The sequence below is a fragment of the Oncorhynchus tshawytscha genome, linkage group LG31 (assembly GCF_018296145.1).
Source record: "Oncorhynchus tshawytscha isolate Ot180627B linkage group LG31, Otsh_v2.0, whole genome shotgun sequence".
In the NCBI taxonomy this organism is placed as follows: domain Eukaryota; kingdom Metazoa; phylum Chordata; class Actinopteri; order Salmoniformes; family Salmonidae; genus Oncorhynchus; species Oncorhynchus tshawytscha.
Window position 1 is genome coordinate 28643826 of NC_056459.1, and position 15583 is coordinate 28659408.

The 15583-nt window shown below is 44.3% G+C and overlaps 1 protein-coding gene across 2 annotated transcripts in view; it reads right to left on the reverse strand.

Moving 5' to 3' along the window:
* The window catches only part of LOC112229211 (rho family-interacting cell polarization regulator 2-like), a 133473-nt gene extending 118989 nt beyond the window's left edge, over positions 1-14484 (reverse strand). The window contains exon 1 of one of the 2 annotated variants that reach the window (XM_042310415.1): positions 14071-14484. In XM_042310415.1, the coding sequence (XP_042166349.1) occupies positions 14071-14182 (112 nt within the window). In that variant the 5' untranslated portion in view covers positions 14183-14484. The remainder of the gene's footprint in view (positions 1-14070) is intronic. The other variant, XM_042310417.1, reaches the window with a different exon arrangement.
* Between the last annotated feature and the right edge of the window lie 1099 nt (positions 14485-15583).

Here is a 15583-nt window from a genome sequence, read left to right on the forward strand (position 1 = left end):
GATATAACCTTTACCTACCCTGATATAACCTTTACCTACCCAGATATAACCTTTACCTTCCCCTACCCAGATATAACCTTTACCTTCCCCTACCCAGATATAACCTTTACCTACCCCTACCCAGATATAACCTTTACCTTCCCCTACCCAGATATAACCTTTACCTACCCCTACCCAGATATAACCTTTACCTACCCAGATATAACCTTTACCTACCCAGATATAACCTTTACCTTCCCCTACCCAGATATAACCTTTACCTTCCCCTACCCAGATATAACCTTTACCTACCCCTACCCAGATATAACCTTTACCTACCCTGATATAACCTTTACCTACCCAGATATAACCTTTACCTTCCCCTACCCAGATATAACCTTTACTTACCCCTACCCAGATATAACCTTTACCTACCCTGATATAACCTTTACCTACCCAGATATAACCTTTACCTTCCCCTACCCAGATATAACATTTACCTACCCCTACCCAGATATAACCTTTTCCTACCCTGGTATAACCTTTACCTACCCAGATATAACCTTTACCTACCCAGATATAACCTTTACCTACCCAGATACACCTTTACCTACCCAGATATAACCTTTACCTACCCAGATATAACCTTTCCCTCCCTTACCCTGACTGACTGAAGAAGATCAAGCACACTCCCATCACCTCCACCTTTCCTGTCCGGTTGCCTTTGTCTTACTGGTAAAAATATATTTGCAACAACATTAGACAGCAGCATTAGCAGCACTGCAGTCCACCACCGAGATGAAGGAGAGCTTTGAAATTAAATGTCCTACAGAGCCTGTAGTTTTTTGTGTGTGTTTGTGTCTGTCTTAGCGTGCGTGTTTGTCTGTGTGCGTGTTTGTCTGTGTGTGTCTGTGTGTGTGTGTGTTTCTGTGTGTGTGTGTGTGTGTGTCTGTGTGTCTGTGTGTGTGTGTGTGTGTCTGTGTGTGTGTGTGTCTGTGTGTCTGTGTGTGTGTGTGTCTGTGTGTGTGATAAATTGAGTCTCACACTCTTCCTCACTGCGGGGTGTCTCTAACAGGTGTTTTTTAATACGAGGTGGAGATTCAGTTCTTAGAGATGATCCTTTTAACCACAGCCTCAGACACCAATGCTCCCACAGCTTACTGTACACTCCGATACCGTCTGATGTAGCTTATTGTTTTGTACTCTGAATGTGTGTTTGGCAGGCATGCCTTATTGCCTTGCCACTTACAGTAATACTGCTGGAGAGAAGGGGCAGTTTGATCTTGAACAACCCTGTGTAGTGTTCACACTCCATGTGCTAATTACGAGTGTTGGAAAACATTACCCTCAAGTCTTACTCTGTTGATTTCAAACAGTCGGCATCATCTTAACTCCCTGAATGAATGATCATACAGCAATTGTAATCTGAATGACATGGTTTCTTTCGGTACTTGAATTAGGGAAATATCTGGATCTTGAATGTACAGTATTCAGCTGGTATATCCTACAAACATAATGTAGCAAGTGCACACTGAAAGATAAGATCTGAATGTGAATTTAATACACACTAAATACACAGTTTTAAAGATGCAGAGACTGTATTAGAGACAGCAGTAGAGACAGTAGTAAAGACAGTAGTAAAGACAGCAGTGAAGACAGTATTAGAGACAGCAGTGAATAAAGTAGTAGACAGCAGTGAAGACAGCAGTAGAGACAGCAGTAGAGACAGTAGTAAAGACAGTAGTAAAGACAGCAGTGAAGACAGTATTAGAGACAGCAGTAGACAGTAGTAGAGACAGCAGTAGACAGTATTAGAGACAGCAGTGAAGACAGTATTAGAGACAGCAGTAGACAGTAGTAGAGACAGCAGTAGTAGACAGTAGTAGACAGTAGACAGTATTAGAGACAGCAGTAGACAGTATTAGAGACAGCAGTGAAGACAGTATTAGAGACAGCAGTGAAGACAGTATTAGAAACAGCAGTGAAGAGAGTATTAGAGACAGCAGTGAAGACAGCAGTAGAGACAGCAGTAGACTGTAGTAGAGACAGCAGTAGAGACATGTGTAGAGACAGCAGTAGAGACAGCAATAGAGACAGCATTAGAGACAGTAGTGGAGACAGCAGTAAACTGCAATAGAGACAACAGTAGAGACAGCGGTAGAGACTGAAGTAGACTGTAGTAGAGACAGCAGTAGAGACAGTAGCAGAGACAGCAGTAGAGACAGCAGTAGAGACAGCGCTAGACTCTAGTAGAGACAGAAGTAGAATGTAGAAGAGACAGTAGTAGAGACAGCAGTAGACTGTAATAGAGACAGCAGTAAAGACAGCAGTAGACTGTAATAGAGACAGCAGTAGAGACAAAAGTAGACTGTAGTAGAGACAGCAGTAGAGACAGCAACAGAGACAGTAGCAGAGACAGAAATAGAGACAGCAGTGGAATGTAGTAGAGACAGCAGCAGAGACAGTAGTAGAGACAGCAGTAGAGACTGAAGTATACTGTAGCAGAGACAGCAGTAGAGACAGCAGTAGAGACAGCACTAGACTGTAGTAGAGATAGCAGTAGAGACTGAAGTAGACTGTAGTAGAGACAGCAGTAGAGACAACAGTAGAGACAGCAGTAGACTTTAATAGAGACAGCAGTAGAGACAGAAGTAGAGACAGCAGTAGACTGTAGTAGAGACAGAAGTAGAGACAGCAGTGGAGACAGAAGTAGACTGTAGTAGAGACAGCAGTAGAGACAGCAGTAGAGACAGCAGCAGAGACAGCAGTAGAGGCAGCAGTAGAGGCAGCAGTAGAGGCAGCAGTAGAGACAGTGCAAGACTGTAGTGGAGACAGCAGAAGAGACTGTAGCAGAAACAGCAGTAGAGGCAGCAGTAGAGGCAGCAGTAGAGACAGAAGTAGACTGTAGTAGAGACAGCAGTAGAGACAGCAGCAGAGACAGCAGTAGAGACAGCAGTAGAGGCAGCAGTAGAGGCAGCAGTAGAGACAGTGCAAGACTGTAGTGGAGACAGCAGTAGAGACTGAAGTAAACTGTAGTAGAGACAGCAGTAAAGACTGAAGTAGACTGTAGTAGAGACAGCAGTAGAGACAGAAGTAGACTGTAGTAGAGACAGCAGTAGACTGTAGTAGAGACAACAGTATACTGTAGTAGAGACAGCAGTAGAGACAACAGTAGACTGTAGTAGAGACAGCAGTAGAGACAGCAGTAGACTGTAGTATAGACAGTAGAGAGACAGCAGTGGAGACAGCAATAGACTGTAGTAGAGACAGCAGTAGAGACTGAAGTAGACTGTAGTAGAGACAGCAGTAGAGACAACAGTAGAGACAGCAGTAGACTTTAGTAGAGACAGCAGTAGAGACAGAAGTAGAGACAGCAGTAGACTGTAGTAGAGACAGAAGTAGAGGCAGCAGTAGAGGCAGCAGTAGAGACAGAAGTAGACTGTAGTAGAGACAGCAGTAGAGACAGCAGTAGAGGCAGCAGTAGAGGCAGCAGTAGAGGCAGCGCAAGACTGTAGTGGAGACAGCAGTAGAGACTGAAGTAAACTGTAGTAGAGACAGCAGTAGAGACTGAAGCAGACTGTAGTAGAGACAGCAGTAGAGACAGAAGTAGACTGTAGTAGAGACAGAAGTAGACTGTAGTAGAGATAACAATATACTGTAGTAGAGACAGCAGTAGACTGTAGTAGAGACGGTAGAGAGACAGCAGTAGAGACAGCAATATACTGTAGTAGAGACAACAATAGACTGTAGTAGAGACAGCAGTAGACTGTAGTAGAGACGGTAGAGAGACAGCAGTAGAGACAGCAATATACTGTAGTAGAGACAGCAGTAGACTGTAGTAGAGACAGCAGTAGAGATAGCAGTAGAGACAGCACTAGACTGTAGTAGAGACAGCAGTAGAGACAGCAGTAGAGACAGTAGCAGAGACAGCAGTAGAGACAGTAGCAGAGACAGCAGTAGAGGCAGCAGTAGAGAGAGACAGCGCTAGACTGTAGTAGAGACAACAGTAGACTAGTAGAGACAGCAGTAGAGACAGCAGTAGAGATAGCAGTAGAGACAGAAGTAGACTGTAGTAGATACAACAGTAGAGACAGCGGTAGAGACAACAGTAGATACAGCAGTAGAGAGTCAAATATACAGCAGTAGAGTGTAGAGGAGACAGCAGTAGAGACAGCAGTAGACTGTAGTAGAGACAGCAGTAGAGACAGCAGTAGACTGTAGTAGAGACAGTAGACTGTAGTAGAGACAGCAGTAGACTGTAGTAGAGACAGCAGTAGACTGTAGTAGAGACAGCAGTAGAGACAGCAGTAGACTGTAGTAGAGACAGCAGTAGACTGTAGTAGAGACAGCACTAGACTGTAGTAGAGACAGCACCAGAGACAGCAGTAGACTGTAGTAGATACATTAGTAGAGACAGCAGTAGAGACAGCAGTAGACTGTAGTAGAGACAGCACTAGACTGTGACAGCAGTAGCACTAGAGACAGCACTAGACTGTAGTAGAGACAGCACTAGACTGTAGTAGAGACAGCAGTACAGACAGCAGTAGACTGTAGTAGAGACAGCAGTAGACTGTAGTAGAGACAGCAGTAGACTGTAGTAGAGACAGCAGTAGACTGTAGTAGAGACAGCACTAGACTGTAGTAGAGACAGCACTAGACTGTAGTAGATACATTAGTAGAGACAGCAGTAGAGACAGCAGAAGAATGTAGTAGAGACAACACTAGACTGTCGTAGAGACAGCAGTAGACTGTAGTAGAGACAGCACTAGACTGTAGTAGAGACAGCACTAGACTGTAGTAGATACATTAGTAGAGACAGCAGTAGAGACAGCAGAAGAATGTAGTAGAGACAGCACTAGACTGTAGTAGAGACAGCACTAGACTGTGACAGCACTAGACTGTCGTAGAGACAGCACTAGACTGTAGTAGATACATTAGTAGAGACAGCAGTAGAGACAGCAGAAGAATGTCGTAGAGACAGCACTAGACTGTAGTAGAGACAGCACAAGACTGTGACAGCACTAGGCTGTCGTAGAGACAGCACTAGACTGTGACAGCACTAGGCTGTCGTAGAGACAGCACTAGACTGTAGTAAAGACAGCACTAGACTGTCGTAGAGACAGCACTAGACTGTAGTAGAGACAGCACTAGACTGTGACAGCACTAGGCTGTCGTAGAGACAGCACTAGACTGTAGTAAAGACAGCACTAGACTGTCGTAGAGACAGCACTAGACTGTAGTAGAGACAGCACTAGACTGTGACAGCACTAGGCTGTCGTAGAGACAGCACTAGAGACAGCAGTAGAGTTTATGGGAGAGGCTCTGTGCTGCTCTAAGGTCATTAATTAGCTACAGTACGTGAGGGGGCTTTTGGAGCACAGTGTTCTCTCTGCTGTCACTGGGCATTCAGCTGATAAGCTTGAACTAAATCCTCTCTGTCACACATACAGTACAACAGGATTGCACCCCCCTTCTCTCTAGCCCTCTCCCTGTCAAACAACCCTGTGTTGTGTTAAGAGTGTTGGAAAACATTACCCTCAAGTCTTACTCTGTTGAGTTCAAACAGGCTGCATCATTTCAACTCACTGAATGAATGACATACAACAATTGTCATTTGCTCTCTTTCTCCTCCCCTCTCTCTCCCTCTACCCTCCCTGCCCCTTTCTCAATCTTTGGCATTCAGGTCTCTCCGGCTGAGAGGGCAGAATCATGGTAGAACGTGAGCGCGTTCAGCTCTGTAGTCAATTTGGGCTCGCAGGCGTGAGATTGAGACAACGCGTTAGTCCCAATCAGTATTCTGTGTCCTACTTCATACAGTTCTGACTAATTCCACAGGGATGCGTGTTTCCGGTGCCTGAAGCCTTGGCCTAGTTCAGCTGAACTGCTTCAGCACACACTTCTCTGTTTGTCTGTCCAGTTCTACGGAGAGCCAGACCCCGTAATATCACAGTATTGGTCTACTGTACATGCAATGAGGTAACAGCCAGGTGAGGTGACAGCCAGGTCACGGAGAGACCGTAGAGGGTCACCTAAAGGTCACAGACCACCACATCTCATAGATCCATACTATAGCCATACTATAGCCAGGCTGTTGACCAGTCAAACCACCACATCACATAGCCAGGGTCAGAGACAGGGTCAGAGACAGGCTATTGATGAGTCAAACCACCACATCACATAGCCAGGGTCAGAGACAGGGTGTTGACCTTTCTCTCTCTCTTTTAATAATAGGTCTTTTAATAATAAGGGGCAGAGTGTTCGATTTGACTGCTGGGGGGCAGGGAGACCAAAACCACTGACAACTACCTTCCATTTTCAAGGGATTTTTAAATAGATTATGATTATTTGGTTTTAATATCGTCACATCTTTAAGAGCGAAGTGAAATTATTTTGATGTGATATGAAAGTAGCAGTGTTGTAGCCAGGCATCCCCAACAAAATGTCCCAAGAAAAAAATTAAACATTTATAAATCATTTATCTTTTGTCTCTTTGTTTCATAAATTTCCTTAAATTCGCAAGAGGCTGAATGTATCTCACAGGAGAAAGCACCCGAGCAAGCATTCTGAGCGAGCGAGAAATCCGATGCTGTCTGGTCCAAACGAGTATGACATTGTTGCCGCCTGTAGCATTGAACACAAGGGAAGCCAGCAAGATTTTGGCCTCCCTTGATTAAAAAAAAGTATAAAATTAGCCAATCAGTGTTGAGCTAAACTGAGCGAGCTCAACTGTGATTGGTCCTGGCTCACCAAAAAAAAAGTGTCAATGGAAGCCGGCTTGGATTTTGGCTTCACTCCTATCAAATCGCCTTGAGAGCATATGTCATTGACGGAAATAACTTGAATTGTTGCATCTTGTTGTATTGTTGTCCTCTGGTGGCTGGCTAGCTAGCTAGCTAAAATTGACACTTTCCTAATTTAGCCATGGATGGAAATAGGGATTTGGACTTGTGGTATTACTTAATTTTTCATACTGCCCATTGATTATAACGACCATTCTGATCCAACTATTAATTCATACATTGTTGTGCCACTGGCCTGAGAGGATGGAAGTTCAATATGTAGCTAGATGTAGAAGGCTAATGTTAACTAGCTAACGTTGCCAATGAAAGGAAGTTAGGCTAGCGAGCAAGCATTTTTTAGTCAGGTAGCCTAGGACAACAACAACAAAAAGTGTGTACTGTATGACAGAGTGATAGACCGTTTCGTCCACATGAAAGAGAGGAGGATGGCACTGGCGTCGGGTGAGTTGACATGTTTTTCAACTTGCACGAACGTGCACAGCAAAATCTGCCCTGGCCCAGCCCTTACAAAAATGTACCATCGTACTACTATGGTACTTTCATTCATACCATGGTATAGTCTGAATCATGGAAATGTACCATGGGTTTAGCCTTGAAGTATGATGGTACTACCATGGTACTGCTATTGTGCCTAAATATTACCATGATATGGCATCACTCATACCATGGTATAGATCTGAAACATGGAAATGTACCATGGTTTTAGCTTTGAAGTATGACTTTGATGAGTGATGGCGCAGGAGGGGTTGCTTGCCGTCTTATTGGGTCTTAACCAACCATCCTATTTTGCCTTTGCCTTCCGTCCTGCTAGCTAACGTTCAACCGCTGGAAAATAAATGGGATGAACTGAAAGTACGTTTATCCTATCAACGGGACATAAGAGCAACGTCAACTCACCATCATTATGACCTTATCTCTTTCCGGGGCCGACAGAGATGGATGCAGTATTTTATTTTTTTACGTGTTATTTCTTACATTGGTACCCCAGGTAATCGTAGGTTTCATTACATACAGTCGGGAGGAACTACTGAATATAAGAGCAACGTCAACTCACCATCATTACGACCAGGAATAACACTATGGCCACGTTTCTGATAAAGTCAGAGGCAGGCTACTATTGTTGGTCCTAGTTTGTCTGTAACATCACAGAAAAGGGGAAATAATGAAATTAATAGTGCAGTTTTTTTGCTCATGTTTGAGTTCCCTGTGTTGGTAACCTGAAATGTGGGAGAATGTGAGGTACAGCACCTGTCAAGAGTTTGGACACACCTCCTTCAAGTTTTTACATTTTTGTAACCTATTTTCTACATTGTAGAATAATAGTGAAGACTTCAAAACTATGAATGAACACAAAAGGAATCATGAAAGTACAGTGAAAATGGTACTATGGTACTATCATTGTTTTTCGTCACTACCATGGCAGGAAAATACTATGATATTTGCACCAGTAACATGGTATTTTCCTGGTATTTTCCTGGCAAAACTATAGTTTTGGCAAGTCGGTTAGGACATCTACTTTGTGCATGACACAAGTCATTTTTCCAACAATTGTTTACAGACAGATTATTTCACTTATAATTCACTGTATCACAATTCCAGTGGGTCAGAAGTTTACATACACTAAGTTGACTGTGCCTTTAAACAACTTGGAAAATTCCAGAAAATTATGTCATGGCTTTAGAAGCTTCTGATAGGCTAATTTACATCATTTGAGTCTATTGGAGGTGTACCTGTGGATGTATTTCAAGGCCTACCTTCAAACTCAGTGCCTCCTTGTTTGACATCATGGGAAAATCAATAAGAAATCAGCCAAGACCTCAGAAAAAGAATTGTAGACCTTCACAAGTCTGGTTCATCCTTGGGAGCAATTTCCAAACGCCTGAAGGTACCACGTTCATCTGTACAACCAATAGTACGCAAGTACTGTATAAACACCATGGGACCACGCAGCCGTCATACCGCTCAGGAAGAAGACGCATTCTGTTCGGTCTCTTAGAGATGAATGTACTTTGGTGCTAAAAGTGCAAATCAATCCCAGAACAACAGCAAAGGACCTTGTGAAGATGCTGGAGGAAACAGGTACAAAATGATCTATATCCACAGTAGAAGGAGTCCTATATCGACATAACCTGAAAGGCCGCTCAGCAAGGAAGAAGCCACTGCTCCTTCACAAAGCCCTGACATCAATCCAATTGAAAATTTGTGGGCAGAACTGAAAAAGTGTGTGCGAGCAAGGAGGCCTACAAACCTGACTCAGTTACACCAGCTCTGTCAGGAGGAATGTGCCAAAATTCACCCAACTTATTGTGGGAAGCTTGTGGAAGGCTACCCGAAACGTTTGACCCAAGTTAAACAATTTACAGGCAATGCTACCAAATACTAATTCAGTGTATGTAAACTTCTGACCCACTGGGATTGTGATGAAGGAAATAATAACTGAAATAAATCATTCTCTCTACCAATATTCTGACATTTCACATTCTTAAAATAAAATGGTGATCCTAACTAACCTAAAACAGGGATTTTTTTCTTGGATTAAATGTCAGGAATTGTGAAAAACTGGAGTTTAAATGTATTTGGCTAAGGTGTATGTAAACTTCCGACTTCAACTGTAAGTATCAAAAGTACATGTAATTGCAAAAATGTACTTACGTAAGTATCAAAAGTAAAAGTGTACATTTATTTCAAATTCCTTATATTAACCTTATTTTTCGGATAGCCAAGGGCACACTCCAACACTAATTTACAAACTAAGTATTTGTGTTTCGTCGTGAGTCTGCCAGATCAGAGGCAGTGGATAAACAGGGATGTTTTCTTGATAACTGTGTGAATTTGACAATTTTTCTGTCCTGCTAAGCATTCAAAATGTAACGAGTACTTTTGGGTGTCAGGGGAAATTAATGGAGTAAAAATGACTTTATTTTCTTTAGGAATGTAGTGAAGTGAAAGTAAAAGTTGTCAAAAAAATATAAATAGTATAGTGAAGTACAGACACCCCAAAAAACTAGTAGTACTTTAAAGTATTTTTACTTAAGTACTTTACACCACTGACAGCCCTACTTGGCAGTGCCATATTCAGTAGAGTGGTGTAATCCACTCTCTTTACTACATGATCCTCTACCATTTCAATTAAACCTTCACAGATCTCCCCACGTGATAGAAGTCTGATTAAATAGCACTGCTGGTCAACTGGCTCCGACAGACACTGACACCGAATGTCATTCCAACTGCCTTTAGTTTTAGATATGACATTGGTTTCACTAACTAACCTGGCACTAACAGTACCTGTCAGCTGTATAAAGGTTCTCACTAACTAACCTGGCACTAACCTTCTAGCTGTTCAATGATTCTGACTAACTAACTTCTACCTTGAATGTTAGGATATGGGGTGGGTACACTGATCCAAGACCTGTTTGAGGGTAACTTCTACCCGGAGCAGGGCACGTGCCACAGCGGTGTGCCTCTGAGTGGAGGTCGTTGAAGTGACACTACACTGCGGTTGTTGCCATGGCATCGTCCCCCATGGAGGCACCCTGGGTATCAGAGCTCTGTGTGGATCTGTTCCAGGACCACTTCCTTCCTCACAGTCACATCACAGCATACACCAACAAGCAGCCAGCAGCCCTGTGCCTAAGCCAATCAGCTGGCTGCAGCCATGGACCTAAGCCAATAAGCTGGATTCGTGACTTGATCCCAGACTCTCCTTCAGTTCTAGCTCCTCCCTCCAGCAGAGATAATCAAGTTCTAACATTCCAATGCAATCACAGCACTCTACTCTATCAACATATCCACACACACACACACACACACACACACACACACACACACACACACACACACACACACACACACACACACACACACACACACACACACACACACACACACACACACACACACACACACACACACACACACACACAGGTATGTAAACATAGCCTGAAAGTACATCTCTATATTAATGTGAAGGAGAAAGAGTGACACAAAAACACACTCAACATGGATGGCCATCAGAACATTACATATATCCAACAACAGTCCAGTCTGAGTCACAGTGGGGGTGAAAGGAAGGCAGAACAACAGATGTATATATAGAGCACCTCTAACTGCGCTTTATTAGAAAAGACAGCAGACTCCCCCACTACATCCCTGTACAACCAGACTCCACCACTATATCCCTGTACAACCAGACTCCCCCACTACATCCCTGTACAACCAGACTCCACCACTACATCCCTGTACAACCAGACTCCCCACTACATCCCTGTACAACCAGACTCCCCCACTACATCCCTGTACAACCAGACTCCACCACTACATCCCTGTACAACCAGACTCCCCCACTACATCCCTGTACAACCAGACTCCACCACTACATCACAGTACAACCAGACTCCACCACTTCATCCCTGTACAACCAGACTCCACCACTACATCCCTGTATAACCAGACTCCACCACTACATCCCTTTATCTCCAGACTCCACCACTACATCCCTGTACAACCAGACTCCACCACTACATCCCTGTATAACCAGACTCCACCACTACACTACATCCCTATATCTTCAGACTACACCACTATATCCCTTTATCTCCAGACTCCACCACTACATCCCTTTATCTCCAGACTCCACCACTACATTCCTTTATCTCCGACTCCACCACTATACCCCTTTATCTCCAGACTCCGCCACTACATCCCTGTACAACCAGACTCCACCACTACGTCCCTGTACAACCAGACTCCACCACTACATCCCTGTACAACCAGACTCCACCACTACATCCCTGTATAACCAGACTCCACCACTACACTACATCCCTATATCTCCAGACTCCACCACTACATTCCTTTATCTCCAGACTCCACCACTACACCCCTTTATCACCAGACTCCACCACTGCATCCCTTTATAACCAGACTCCACCACTACATCCCTTTATAACCAGACTCCACCACTATACCCCTTTATCTCCAGACTCCACCACTACATCCCTGTATAACCAGACTCCACCACTACATCACAGTACAACTAGACTCCCCCACTACATCCCTGTACTACCAGACTCCACCACTACATCCCTTTATCTCCAGACTCCACCATTACATCCCTGTATAACCAGACTCCACCACTACATCCCTTTATAACCAGACTCCACCACTATACCCCTTTATCTCCAGACTCCACCACTACATCCCTGTATAACCAGACTACACCACTACACTACATCCCTATATCTTCAGACTACACCACTATATCCCTGTACAACCAGACTCCACCACTACATCCCTTTATCTCCAGACTCCACCACTACATCCCTGTATAACCAGACTCCACCACTACATCCCTTTATAACCAGACTCCACCACTATACCCCTTTATCTCCAGACTCCACCACTACATCCCTTTATAACCAGACTCCACCACTATACCCTTTTATCTCCAGACTCCACCACTACATCCCTTTATCTCCAGACTCCACCACTACACCCCTGTATAACCAGACTCCACCACTACATCCCTGTATAACCAGACTCCACACTATACCCCTTTATCTCCAGACTCCACCACTACATCCCTTTATAACCAGACTCCACCACTATACCCTTTTATCTCCAGACTCCACCACTACATCCCTTTATCTCCAGACTCCACCACTACACCCCTTTATCACCAGACTCCACCACTGCATCCCTTTATAACCAGACTCCACCACTATACCCCTTTATCTCCTCCACCACTACATCCCTTTATAACCAGACTCCACCACTATACCCTTTTATCTCCAGACTCCACCACTACATCCCTTTATCTCCAGACTCCAACACTACATCCCTGTACAACCAAACTCCACCCCTGCATCCCTGTACAACCAGACTCCACCACTACATCCCTGTATAACCAGACTCCACCACTACACTACATCCCTATATCTTCAGACTACACCACTATATCCCTGTAAATCCAGACTCCACCACTACATCCCTTTATCTCCAGACTCCACCACTACATTCCTTTATCTCCAGACTCCACCCCTTTATCACCAGACTCCACCACTGCATCCCTTTATCACCAGACTCCACCACTGCATCCCTTTATAACCAGACTCCACCACTATACCCCTTTATCTCCAGACTCCACCACTACATCACAGTACAACTAGACTCCCCCACTACATCCCTGTACTACCAGACTCCACCACTACATGCCTTTATCTCCAGACTCCACCACTACATTCCTTTATCTCCGACTCCACCACTACACCCCTGTACAACCAGACTCCACCACTACATCCCTGTATAACCAGACTCCACCACTACACTACATCCCTATATCTTCAGACTACACCACTATATCCCTGTAAATCCAGACTCCACCACTACATCCCTTTATCTCCAGACTCCACCACTACATTCCTTTATCTCCAGACTCCACCACTACATGCCTTTATCTCCAGACTCCACCACTACATTCCTTTATCTCCGACTCCACCACTACACCCCTGTATCACCAGACTCCACCACTACATCCCTTTATCTCCAGACTCCACCACTACATCCCTGTATCTCCAGACTACACCACTACATCCCTTTATAACCAGACTCCACCACTATACCCCTTTATCTCCAGACTCCACCACTACATCCCTGTATAACCAGACTACACCACTACATCCCTTTATAACCAGACTCCACCACTACATCCCTTTATAACCAGACTCCACCACTATACCCTTTTATCTCCAGACTCCACCACTACATCCCTTTATCTCCAGACTCCACCACTACATCCCTGTATAACCAGACTCCACCACTACATCCCTTTATCTCCAGACTCCACCACTACATCCCTGTACAACCAGACTCCACCACTACATCCCTGTACAACCAGACTCCACCACTACATCCCTGTATAACCAGACTCCACCACTACATCCCTTTATCTCTAGCTCTCAGGGGACATCTAATGGCTGGGTATGTCTAACACAAGGCTCCATGACAGAATATATGAGCTATACCCATTAACATGGACTATAACTCCTGACTGTTCGTGTCTCCAGAACTATTTCACAGCACTGTATCTCCAGCTACAGCACTCAATCTGCTGACTGACTGACTCATGACTTCATCTGTGTGCTCCGTTTCACAGGAAGTGCATACACAGTGCATACTAAACAAGCAGCAAGAAGCCTCTCTCTACTCACTCAGAGGCCATAGACACAGTCACACACACACACACACACACACACACACACACACACACACACACACACACACTACTACTCACTGCTGAACTCCCTGCGGCGGGCCCGGGCCCTCCAGGGCCGGTTGCGGATCCAGTGCAGCCGTCTAGACAGTTCCATGGCCTGGTGCCAGCAGTGTGCCGTGGTTCTAGTCATTCACCATCACGCGGTGCTCCACGCTGCCTCATCCCAGAGACAGGAGCTCATCCCTGGGATGTAGTGGACCGTTTCAGAGCAGTCTCTGGTGCTGGAAAAGCTACCTGCTAGGATATGAAGCTGATATGGATCAGCTTCTTCAGCTGGTCGGTCTGCTTGTTTACAGACAGTTCTGGCGCTACCAGGGAGTCTAGTGAGAACACTGTGATGGTGTGGATGGTCTCTCAGCTCTGTCTTTAATTTATGAGTCAGTGGAACCCAATTCCCTGGGCTGGGCGGGAGGCTCAGGGACACAGAGAGAAACACACACACTCCCCAGGCCTCAGCACCTATCGACGGGCTGTATCTGAGACAAGGAGAGGAGTTGCACACCCTGCTGAAACGTGACCCGCTACCATCCTGTACAAACCTGAAGGGAGGGGTGAGGACAAGAGAAACAGCAGTCGTGCAAACACACTCATACTGACTCATACACACAAACACACTCATACTAACTCATACACACAAACACTCTCATACTGACTCACACACACAAACACCTCATACTGACTCATACACACAAACACACTCATACTGACTCATACACACAAACACACTCATACTGACTCATACACACATTCACACTCATACTAACTCATACACACAAACACACTCATACTAACTCATACACACAAACACACTCATAATGACTCATACACACATTCACACTCATACTAACTCATACACACAAACACACTCATACTAACTCATACACACAAACACACTCATACTGACTCATACACACATACACACTATACAGGACCTACATCACAAATAAACACAGAAGATCATCTTCAAGGCTGAATAACAACAGACGAGTTGACATTTACCTTGCCTACAACCCAATGACCATGCAAATCCATCATGTGCTTGCTTTGAGATGTATGTTGCACTAGAGGGACCTCTAGAGGATGACCCTGTCATTGCATGTTATGTATCATCACTTCTTATACTGTAACTAAGCCTAGTTTTGCAAGCCATACTCAGAGGCTCCATATGTCTGGCTGGAGAGACTAAAATAGAAAGTTGGTATCAATATCAAAAAGCATGACACTTCCAGTGTCTCTGCTCAGCTTCAAGTCATTCAAACATCTCTAAAACACATCTCAGAACTGTCTATTTTCACATCTTTATTTCATTTGAATTCCACGTCACATATCTGAATTATTTAACACAACAAAGTATATCCCTTTTCATTGTAAAGCTTGTTTGTCATTTGGTGCACTGTACATTTCTCCATCATAAAATCTAACTAATACAAATGGAACAAAGCAGACTGACAGTAAGACTCAAACTGGAATAAATGACTCAACATGTACACATCAACAGGACCATTACAGAACCTCTACTAGGAGTGACTAG